The sequence below is a fragment of the Rhodamnia argentea genome, chromosome 1 (assembly GCF_020921035.1).
Source record: "Rhodamnia argentea isolate NSW1041297 chromosome 1, ASM2092103v1, whole genome shotgun sequence".
In the NCBI taxonomy this organism is placed as follows: domain Eukaryota; kingdom Viridiplantae; phylum Streptophyta; class Magnoliopsida; order Myrtales; family Myrtaceae; genus Rhodamnia; species Rhodamnia argentea.
In genome coordinates, this window is record NC_063150.1 from 20,444,465 (window position 1) to 20,456,673 (window position 12,209).

Here is a 12,209-nt window from a genome sequence, read left to right on the forward strand (position 1 = left end):
CACTAGACGGACACACACACAATGCATGAAGGCGTTACTAGTCGGTTCTCCTTCTCCATATATCATCACAACAAGCTAAAATGAAGCTAACTAGCTAATTGTGCAAGCGTATTAAAGTAAACTCTTGCCTTATGTCAATTGTAGCATCTTCTAAGTTCGGGGGAGCTGGTACGGCTGTATAGGCAGGCCGATAAGTCTAAACATCCACAATGAAATGTCTCGAGTGTCGATAAATATGAAAAACTTTGCCCCTCGTAAAGTGAAAACCATTAGTCCGGAAAACAGTAACATCAAATAAACCTCTACTCACTAAGTGGAATAGAAAAACAATAAGCACTAAACAAATCCACAACTTCATACTTGCTCGCTTCTCCTTGCCATCCTGGAATTGAAAAAAAGAAATTTAAAAATCCCAAAAGAAGCACTAGACTGAACATCGTTAGAACGACCAGTCATTGACATTGCCAAGTAAGATCTCTACAACGAGAACTTAGGCATTTTAAGAGCACGATAAAATTATAGTCACGTAACGGATACCCGGATAACAATGACACTCAAGTGGACTCCAACCGATGAAGAAGATCTTTTCCAATTCACGTAAGTGTATCGGAATATCTTTTACAACATCCCGATTGTCAAATAGAAGAAATAGAAAGAGTTAATTTAATTAGAAATTAGCATGCATGATAAAATGTACATAATAAAATGAACATAACTTAATGCAAATAGAATAGTGCATTACCCGTCACCAAGCGGTGCTATCATAGAAGACATATTCAATTCTTGTGATGCCTCATACCTACCGAATAGACTACTATAAAAACCCGGAGGCATATTGTAACTTCCAAGAACTTGAGGTGCAGAAGAAGCTTGCGAAGAAGCTTGAGGTGGGTCTCCTTGCTTCTTTCTTTTTGTTTTATTCTTCTCTAGACAATTCTTATGTCGCTTTCCTCCTTTGCGTCCATCTTTCTTCTTGAGGCCCATACATTTTGTAAGGAGACTCGTATCTTCACTTAAGGCTGTCAAATTTCCCCGAGACTCACTTCCAAGTGGTATTTGATCGAGAGATTTGTTTATGGTCAAGATCATCTTCTTGATAAATTCATATCTCTCAATAGTTTGTGAGCCCTTGACTGCTATCTTAACAAACTCGGGACACACCTCTCTATATCTATCGGTTGCATCCATGTCACCATTCCCCCGAACGAATATATAGATTTTAGGGAAAATTACACTAGAAGTGCCATAACTTTTGTACGACGTTCACCCGAGTGCCATAACTTTCAAAACGTTCACTTAAGTGCCATAACTTTTAAAAATCGTTCACTTGAGTGCCATGTTGATGCGGCAGCCGGGAAAGTTACTGTAGACGCCTGAAAAGTTACTGTAGCATGTCGGAAAAGTTCTTGTAGACACCGGAAAGATGACGTGGCATGCCGGAAAAGTTACCGTAGCACCCAAGTGAATGATTTTGCTTCGACGTAGCACTCAAGTAAACGATTTTTGAAAGTTATTGCACTCAAGTGAATGCCGTACACAAGTTATGGCACTTCTAGTGTACTTTTCCTTAGAATTTTTTAGAAGTTGCCAATAAATTCGAACACTAAATTGAGTAAAAAATAGTTTAACGACAACTTATACATGAGTATCTAAACCATGCTTCTCTAGTATTCCATCTCTTGCTTTATGTGTCCATCTCTTCAAAATATAAGCACTAGGAATTAACTTTATGTCCAAGTTATCAAGCACCTTCAACGCATGGCAACATAAAATCCCAACGGTCTCAAAATGATTACAAGCACAATTAACCACGTCATTGCTTGGGCCACCAATGACCTTGTACTCTAATTCATTTGCACCAAATGAACCAACAACATATTCACGCAAGAGACCCATCTCATTACGTTCCTTGATAACCAGGGATAAATTTTTCATCCATTCTGCCTGAAAATTTTCAAACATCAAAGGTGTATAGACCTTACCCGCTTGCTGCAACATAGGTAATGTCTAACACAAAATCGTAGGCAATTTCTCTTTAGCATTAAACTCAGCTTGTAACTCTTTGTACCGCTTATCATTCACCACCTTATCAAATCTCTTGAAAAATCCATTTAGATTTATATTACATGTCGGATAATCCTTGAGATCTCCATTTAAACTCTCACTCAACCGTGTACTACATATCCCCAAGGTCACTGTAGATTTCATATAACATCTAGCCCACTTCTCTTTCAACCTATAACGATTTTGGAGTCAAGAATTGTCACCGGCTTCATATGTTGAAAGTAATGAGTCCTAAGCCTCTTCAAATTTTTTCACTTCTACATATTCGTACACAAGCTTCTTCAAATCAGTCAAAAAATTAGATTCACTCTTCATTAAATGACCAACATTTTTTTATGGCATTTTGCATTAGATGCCATGTACACAATCCATATCTTGTCTCGGGAATCACCTCTTCTAATGCCTTCGACATTGCTGCATCTTGATCAGTAAAAATTGTTGCGGGGCTCTTATATTTGTGTGGCCCCAAGAATGTTTCGAAAAGCCATCCGAATGAATTTGCAGTTTCATCATAAAAAAGTGCAGTCCCAAAAATGACAAGCTCTCTATGGTAATTGAATCCAATAAAGACACCGAGTGGCCTATACTCTTTGTTGGTGGAAAATGTGATGTCAAAAGTCACAACATCACCAAAAAGAGCATAATCAATAACCATCTTAGAATCTGCCCAAAATATGTTTGTTATTTGGTCATTACTATCAAGTTGAACAGCATAGAAGAAAGATGTGTCTAAGATGTGTCGTTTCTCGAAGTACCTCAATAAACATCCCGCATCTCCAAACTCCATGTCTCTCTCTCGTTTAGTGTGAAGATAATTTTTTAGATTAACCCTTGTGCAACCAACATTTTCTCTTCCCCCAACCTATACACTAGACAAGTCATATTGTTGTTTATGTGTGAGGCCTGCATTGTCGACCAACACAATTTATCGAGCTTGGACATCGCTTATTTGCCTATGTGACAAGATCGAGTGAGTACACTCCGCAAAATGGAGTGGATGGGAATGCTTTGGCTCAAAATCATACACACAAAATTTACCGCTCCCTCAAACTAATTTGATTCCCATTCGAGCATGGCAGTCCATCATCGTTTTAGACCTGGGCTTTTTCACTAATTCCATCCGTTTATCTTTTCGTCGATGTCCCTCTTTCGCACAACAAAAACGTGTAGAAGTTATGGAACCATCCTTACTTTTGTTAGTAACTCTCCTACGTACACCAAAACCTATTTTCAATGCATACATCTTCCAAAACTCCCATGTCTCATCAACATCATTAAATTCCATACCCACTTGTGGAGTCCAATCATTATTGCTGATAAAATCACGCACAAAATAGTGGACAAAGTAGCACCATTAGAAGATAAACTTGAACAACAAACAATAAAACAGAAGAAAAACTAACATACTTTCACTTCTACATATTAATTACCTTGGGCCATCATCATCCATTTGAGAGGGAGTCTCCATTTGAGGGATAATTTGACCGCTAGTACTAAGCATGGCAGAGGTTGAAGAGACCCGCATAACTCTATCATAAAACATGAAGTGGATATTATTTGTGTACATTCTAACTTCAGGCTATACATATAGCTAAAAGCTCTCTTGACATAGTGACGCATCATGAGCACATGCATTAAGATCTCGAATAGATTCTGCATTTATGGCTGCGTAATTGTTATAGAAACAATTACTTGTTGACAAAAAAAGTGCGCTTATGCATTATAGCAAGTAATTACAATGTAGAGTCTCCAGACACAACTAGAAATGAAAATATTTGTATGTGAGCTGATTTAGAAGTCAACTGCAAATTAGGTACCTCCCCCGAATCGCAAACAACGGGAACATAGCAAAACTAAATGAAAACGTTTCCCTCAACCTTCACACCTCAACTAGAAAAGAAGGGGAAAAAACCAAAAATTATAGAATGTGCAACATTACAAACTACAGCTCGTGGAAGAAATGATAATCCTGCAATTTAATACGAGGAGGATTAGAATTGATCAGGATAGTATAGAATATGTACCAAAGCAACCTGACTTTTTCAATCCTCCAAGTTGAAGTTCCACGCACCGATGTCTCATATGTATATTTGCTGCAAGGCGACCAGTATTACTCATATCACTAAGACTCGATCGTAACATCTAAATGAAAACTATTTGGGATTCTTCAACATGAGGATATCTCCATCATCGGTAAAAGATGAAACATACTGAAGATGAAACACTTCTATGAACTTATTGTCTTATCTAAAGATTCCACTAATTTCCACATTCATCATATCAACAGTCCTAAGTGGGGGTTCAAGTCAAAAACCAGTTTGTTCATTTAAAAAGGTCTACTCCTAGTAGATGAGTCTGTCTTTGAAGAGGAGACGTTAACAAGACACTTCAAATTCTTTGTGGAGTAACATAAATGCAGCTTTTCTCATTGATTAAAATAGAATGTGATTAGTGAAGGATTACAAGTTGGTAATCGCATTCCATCTATATTCTCCATAGAAGGAAAATGCAGGGCCTAAATTCAAGCACTAATTTCTCTCAGAAAACTACAAAGAACCCTCATCACAGTTCCTCACGAAGCTCATATCCAAAATTGGGTAGCCCTAAAGTGTTGTGCACGCAAACAAAGCTTAAAAGTAAGGCAAACAGCTCAAATCAGAAATTTTACCATAGAAGCCGAGGCGAGCGGAGGTGATGCGAGCAATCTCTCTCAAGCCTTGCTAGGTTTTCATTGGCTTCATCATTCCTTGGTCCGACAGAAAACAAGTTATGTATAAGTATCGGTAGGATCGCACTCTTGTTGCGACAATCTTTCTCTGCTATTCATTGGGCGATTTGAAGGTGAATGCAGTCTTTTGGCCCACCAATTCTCTCTCGGGAGTATATATAATTCAAGCTTAGGCAAGTTCATACGCGCATGTAAAACCATCGAGGCTCAAATCAGAAATTTTACCACACAAGCCAAGGCGACGCGAGTGAGAGGGCAAGCTGAAACGAAGCCGGCGACCTCGAAGTGGAGAGCCATGATGCGTTGAGGGGAGTCGAGGATGATGAGGATGTTCGGGGGCGGGAGGGAGCACAAGCGAATGCTAAGGCAAAGCTAATCCCATCCAATCTCGGCTTGGAGGCGGCGGCCTTGAAGTGGAGAGCCGCGGCACATCAAGGGGAGTAGAGGGCGATGAGGGATGTTCGTCGGCGGGAGGGAGCACATGCAAATGCTATGGCGAAGTTGATCCCATCCAATCTCGGCTTGGAGGCGGCAGACTTGAAGTGGAGAGCTACGACGCGTCGAACGGAGATGACGGACGATGCGAGGGAGGCCAAGGAGGTGAGCGGCGAAGACAAAGGAATGAGGCGACATAGAGCGTGAAGGTGCAAAGAGGAGAGAGGAAATTTCGTTTCGGATTCGACGAGAGAGCAAAGGAAATTTGGGAGAGGAATTGAGGAGAGAGCAAAGGAAATTCGGGCAGAGGAGGAAAAGGAATGAGGGAGAGAGAGAGAGAGAGAGAGAGAGAGAGAGAGAGAGAGAATATCCAGATTTCAAAAGTGCCGCCCAATTTTTGCCTCCCCCTCCTTTAGATGACGTGGTGGATTATTGAGCCTCGGATAAGAATGGACGGTGCAGATTCATTTAATGTTACCCGTGACATTGAGCAACTATGGCAGGGAATCCAAATCCATCTTTATAAGTGATACAAGCAATTAGTTTTTAAACTTTTTTGGTAAATTTATTTATTTTTTGGTGAAACAAACACACCCTTAATTAACAAAGAAAAACCGCTAATATGGATTGTGGAAAATGAAATCGAGAAGGGTAATAATGTAAATCTTCGCGGTTCGATGGCTATGATATTAGGTAGGTCATTCTTCCAATATTTTTAAAAATGAGTTAAAGAAGCATCGTCAATGAAGGTATATCTATCTCCCATTTTTTTCCCCTCTTTCAAATATCCAAAGGAATTTACATGTGCTTATGGTAACCTAATTAAACAAGTGCATGCCTTGAACTTGATAATGGAACGGGGCAAGGAGCAGCGGGCACACGTGAACAAATTCCATCACTGAATGTAATCAGGTTGCGGATTTGGTCAGCAAAGCCCATCGTAACAAAACCTTACCCTGGAATTGGGTCTCTAATCCCCCCCTTAGCCTCTCGAATTTGCTGTGTTCTTCTGCAAATTTTATGTATTCTCGATCTACTTCTTAATAAAAATTTTAAGCTTTTCAGACAAAAAAAAAAAAAAAAAAGGAGCAGTGGGCTGAGTTATGCTGGACCCTGCAATTGTCGGGCTGAGAATGGGCTCGCGCCGGGCCATGTCTGATGACCCAGATTGGCCCCATTTTTTTTTTCAAACCTTTTTCTTCTCTGGACTTTGGTCAAGCCCAAAAATTCATGTATGCATCCAAAGCATGTGAAGTCATTTTATCTCCGCCAGTACTTATTGTCACTCCACGTGGAACCCAGGTAATTTGATAGTTGAGATGGAGTGAGTATTCATACAAAACCAAGCTTGATGTTTCAATATATTTCAATCAAATATGTACCTCGCATTTGTAGAATTGTTCTCCCAAGTCTCTATTTGTGAAAGTGAGGAAAAAAAAAAAAACCCACCTCATTCTTATAAGAGTCATCCACAATAGTCCTTCTAAAGCCTTACCGTTTGACCCTCATGAAATCAACCGAGTATGGTCACAAATCGTATCAACACATAGAAATTTCGAGTCACAATCAACAAGTCTCCTATGCAGATCATGCTTACTAAATAAATAAATCGCATAAAACCTTAAATAGCGACCATTTGAGCCGTCTCAGTCATGGTGATAAGCACCCACATTCATGTGTTACTTGTTCCTTCGCAATTTGGCAAAATAGCTATTACATAGGATATCTTGGAATACTCTCCAATTTTTGTCGAACCAATCAATTTTCCCAACGATATTTGTATATGAACAAGTACTTTTTGTCATTTTCCTCGAGCAATGTTAATCTTCAAAATAAGCTGGGGGAAAATTCCAACAATCCCTATGAAGTCACCGTTGCTTGTCGAAGTTCCCTCTCGACCAAATTTTGTTCGAAAATATTCCATGAGTTTGATCACTTTAACTCAATTTAACCCTGTGAATTTCCCGAAATTTTCCTCCCGAGACTAGACTATGTTCCAAAATAAATCACGAACTCGATCAACTTAGCCCAATAACCCACCTAAATTCCCCAACATTGAGAATAATGGCCGGCCGACAAACATGTACCTATCACGTGCACTTCTTGCGACTTTCCCGCGGCATCTTGATCCAAAAACTACCATAACCTCACAACACTAAATTGAAATTAACTTATTTCGCGCAGGAGACTGCCTAGTTAGATTTTACTTTAGTACCCCGACGGTCTCCATATAGCTATTCATTGGTCAAAACGTGTGCGTGACGAGCACCTATTCATTGGTCAGCCATTATTTCCGACAGTGACGAGATCGGGGGATCATTGAGTCGCAGTGACCAAGTTAGGGTGTTTTAAAACAAGTCAAGTCAGAGAAATTCAAGAAACGAATGACACTTCGGGGAGGTTATCGAGCGGAAGTGTTAAAAGTTCCCAAGTATTTTGAAACAAAGTCAAATTTGGAGCAGACTTTGAAAGTCGAACGACCATTGGGGGCTATTGGAAATTTTCCCAAATAACATGCGATACCAGAATTACTACCGTGCACACCTCAAAACTCCAAAGTCCTAACATTATATGTGAGAAATGCACACCTATGTTGCCTTCCAAACATGTGAGCTAAACCTCCAAAGTTCGGAGGTTTCCACGCTACGAAGGACTGTGAATGATTCGAAAAGACCAAACTAGTCTCCTAAGATTTCTTGAGTTCTCTAGAATATTTCTAAAGGCGTGCGATATCATAAATGTACCCTATTCTAGAGCCTTCATGCAATTAGTGAGGATAGTTGATAGCTGGAGAGATAGAATTTTCTTAAGGATCTTCTTCTACTTATTTGTATCATATCACGGGTAACACAAATTTTTAGCTTCTCTCTAAGAGAGTTTCTCTCTACGATCCTTGTGTGTGGCAAAAGGCTGACTTGGAAAGAAATCCCTAAGGCCGCACGGGTACGAAATGCTAACATTGGTACACTGCTCTTACTAAAATTCATTTGTATGGACTTACCATAGGTGATACCGCTGCATCGGGAAACGAAAAATAAAGAAAAGAAAACTGCGGCATTGGAAAACATTAAGCAAGCATGTACATCATCCCCTTAACCATATGAACCCAATGATTGATATCTCAACCCCTCGATATCAATCCTTCAAGAGCAATCAAGTGCTCTTAGTAAAGTATAGGCTGTAATTCTTTCTCAACAAGCAAAAAGGAGCGGCAGTTCAACAATGCGGCTTCATAATCTTTGAACAACCTTAGCAAGTAGCATCACTCTGCAATTAGCCATCCTTGGCCGTTCACTCAATTTTTTGTACATTGCAGAAGAAGATACACCCTCCTGCCGTCAGAAGAAATCTTTCGACATTCTTATCGGAAGAACTAAACACAGAGACAAAGTTGTGACCTTTCCCTCGAATAGAAATGATCCTCTATGCAAGATCCGTTATCCAGAGACTTGGAATGATTGTCTATATCTTCCATTATTTAAGGGCCAGCAGTTACTTACGCTTTTGTTCCAAGAAATGTCTGCCGAGGAAACGAAAAATGTTGCTGTGAGAAAAGTAAGACACAGACAAAGAAACAGACCAATAAAAAGATGAGCGTGAAGGCCCACAAAAAAATGCCGTGTTAGCATTCTTCGATGCCAATACTCAGAAATCATTATCGGTTGCAACACCAAATATTTGGTTTACGACAGTTGCGCAGATCGGTTCCAATAATTAGCTAAAGCTAGTCTAACCAGTAATCAATAGATGCTTCAGTTATGTGATTCATTCAGAGCATTTACCACCATCCAAGACAATCATAAGATCTGTAGAATTCTGTAGAATGAGGTAGATAAAATGATAAGGTAATCGACCTTCCAATATGATTCTGCATTGAAAGTTGACACCTAGAACACTTGATTTTTGTTCAAGTTTGTGTTTAGACTATAAAGTTTTAGTCCATAATGCTTTACCATCTCGGACTAGATGCACTTTCATAGTGAAATATTGCAGCCTACACACATTTGGTATATCTCTCTTTCAGAACCAACAAGCTTTTCAATCTACACGGACAAAATCAAAGCAAAATGGACCCTAATGACTGCACAAATGGATCAATTAGGCCATATCTCTTGTGGACGTTCCCCTTTTCGGAATGCCATCGTAGCTTGATTTTCATTTTTGTCAAAGATGTGACCTCATCTTCTTCTTCACAATTTTTCATGTATGTCCCACTGACAATGACCAAATTTACTCCATCTCAAACAGTCCTATTCCTTTCTTTCTGAATGTTTCTGTATTTCTTGCAAGGCCATTCAAAGAAAAGTCAATTATAGAAACCTTATAAATACCTGATGCCTCGCTATTCGCCACAGGAATATGTATCATCAGAAAGGAAGCTTCTTTCCCTCTGTTCTATATATTCCACGACAATGACAGTGAAGAATTATCAACCAGTGCCTTGTTTCACTTTTATCCTTGTTCACTCGTCACAAATAAAACTGAAAATCCGAAATTTTATAACACAGACTAAGGTAAAGGGCCATAAAAGTACGGTTCAGCAAGTCATAAGATTGCACCGACCTTGACTTTATTTGTAAACGCAGTAGATTTAGCCGTCGCAGTGCCCTCGATGCTGAATTTCAGATTCTTATCAGCAGGACTGAGTATTTGGAAAGAGCACAAAAGGTTCTCATCAATTGTCATCACAGCACCAGCATTAAACTCCCCACAATAATTAGGCGCCGAAAATATGGTCACGAGTTGCTTGTTGGCGAAAAACTTATACCCATCTTCAACAACCTGACATGCCAATAATGAGGTGAATGAATCGTACAAGTGAATATCGACCATCTTGAATTCGAAATAATCGATTCCAGGGTTAACTATTCTTTTGCTCAAAGCAATCCCAAACCTCGTGAGCACGGCAAATCAAGTCAAGATCCAGCCTCCTAAGAAAATCCATCACTCTGTCAGGGCCAAAATAATAGGAGACTCCCCTGTCGTTCGGCCCCCATCCTCGAATGTCCTTATTAGGATCGGACCAGAGAAGATCGCATAGCAAACCCTCCTCTGGAACATTGGTGGGCCGAGGTAACCTTTTGATCTGGTTCAAATTGTTGAGATCAGGAGAGAGTCCGCCGTGCATGCACAGTATCTTATCGTCAATAAGAGCTGCCACAGGGAGGCAGTTGAAACAATCGTTGAATATCTTCCAGAGCTTGACATTGAATCTCCGTTTACACTCGTCGTAAAATCCGTGAATGCAGTTCACAGATGCACATTCATGGTTGCCCCTCAAGAGGAAGAAGTTTTGTGGGTACTTGATTTTGTAGGCGAGGAGAAGGCAAATTGTTTCCAGGCTTTGCTGTCCACGATCAACATAATCTCCCAGGAACAAGTAGTTTGAACGAGGTGGGAGTCCACTGAACTCAAAAATCCTTAGGAGATCACTATACTGGCCGTGGATATCTCCTGTTAGACAAAAAGAGATATTACCCAATGGCATACTTCGCAGTAATTAGATGTGTATCATCTATGGTGCTGGAACCAAATTTCTGTAAGGCGAATTGTCAGCTGCAGGATAGTACAGCAGTACAAGTGATGCTATTAGAGAATGAGATGGTTCGAACCTTTCATCTTCCAAGGACAAAAAGACGACGGACATAAATATTTTACTGACACTAGCAGACCTTCAGTTCAAATAATGCAAAACTTCATAGTTTCAAGACTGATGAAATCGACATGTGAATACATAGCAACAAAATAACATTAGGACAGCATACTGGGAAATGAAACAGCAATATTGTATCACATTCTGGTACACAAACCATAATGATGCCTCATTTACTGAAAGCAGACCATGCGGAGTGCCAGTCATTTGCAGAAAGAAGGATTGATCAGCCAATAAGTCTGTGATATGGAAAAAGAGAATAACAAGTGGCTATCGTTGAAAAAGGAATTGAAGAGACCATATTTTCAGAATCATCATCCAGGAATCTGCTCTATGTCAGAAAGTGCAACCATCTCCTCTCTCTGAAGGGATATGACGGAAAAAGGCCTTGTCACAAGCTGGACTCGAACCAGGGGATCAAAAGACAGGCCCAGCGAACTACCATTTCTTCTGATAGTGATTTATGTAACCCAGTTCGTCATGCTCGGTAATTGTTGCTTGATTCTTCCATTCAACAAATCGTCGCCCACACCAATCTATTTTGAGTTAAGCAATCAATGCAAGCAAACATATTCTTCCACTCAAAACAACTGAGGCTAGGAAACTTCCCCTGCCACGGAATTCACATACCAGACAACTGAAACTTAGTTTGGACTCCCCCAAACTCATCATTCAATCCAGCAGTTTAACATACCATCTATTTCCTTGATATTCAATCTAGGAAGCATCTACTTCTGTTTCGTGAACATATAGCAACAGAAAAGGAGAAGAAACGTGGACAACATGATATACCTGTTCCTCAATTATGATGTTAAAGCATGCTTAAATTTAAAAGACAGACTCTAGTGATTGCTAACATGCAGTCAGTCCTTGAACTTGAAAACGAACCACAGACTCGAATAATACAGGGATTAGAGCGAAGAGTAAAGTACCGCAAACTTTCATGGGTGCTTCAAGCTCCAAGAGATTGGGCTGGCTCATGAAGACGTCCCTGGACACGAAACAGAGCTGCTTGATTTCTTCTTCTGAGAGCTGCACTTGCTTCCCTGGCTTGCCTCTGACACTGAGAAGCCTCTCGATTATGGAGTTCAGAACAGATGTTTCCATCTCTCTCTGCCCAACCCAAAAGACTTCCCTTCGACGTGGAAGGAGCACAAACCAAAGCGAACAACAAAGAGAAGATGATGATCAAGAATACCCACTTTAATAGTCCGCCTGCAGTTCTGCTTGGGTCCAATATATTCTCATCATGCTTGAGAGACAGAGACAGAAAGAGAGGGAGAAATTTGGCTTTTAGGAATGGAGGGCCTGGGTTTGAAGTGGGAAAGA

At 40.1% G+C, this 12,209-nt stretch overlaps 2 protein-coding genes across 2 annotated transcripts; both read right to left on the reverse strand.

The window, feature by feature from the left end:
- Positions 1-553: 553 nt before the first annotated feature.
- On the reverse strand, positions 554-2,123 carry LOC125313965 (protein FAR1-RELATED SEQUENCE 3-like). The gene is made up of 2 exons (XM_048275366.1): positions 1,642-2,123; positions 554-1,200 (listed from the first exon to the last, which is right to left on the reverse strand). Exons 1-2 carry the CDS (start codon positions 1,996-1,998, stop codon positions 739-741), a joined length of 819 nt encoding a protein of 272 aa, XP_048131323.1. The 5' UTR covers positions 1,999-2,123; the 3' UTR covers positions 554-738.
- Positions 2,124-8,290: 6,167 nt separating this feature from the next.
- LOC115731423 (serine/threonine-protein phosphatase PP1 isozyme 3-like) lies at positions 8,291-12,040 on the reverse strand. The gene is made up of 4 exons (XM_048275403.1): positions 11,813-12,040; positions 10,122-10,681; positions 9,791-10,009; positions 8,291-8,625 (listed from the first exon to the last, which is right to left on the reverse strand). Exons 1-4 carry the CDS (start codon positions 11,985-11,987, stop codon positions 8,566-8,568), a joined length of 1,014 nt encoding a protein of 337 aa, XP_048131360.1. The 5' UTR covers positions 11,988-12,040; the 3' UTR covers positions 8,291-8,565.
- Between the last annotated feature and the right edge of the window lie 169 nt (positions 12,041-12,209).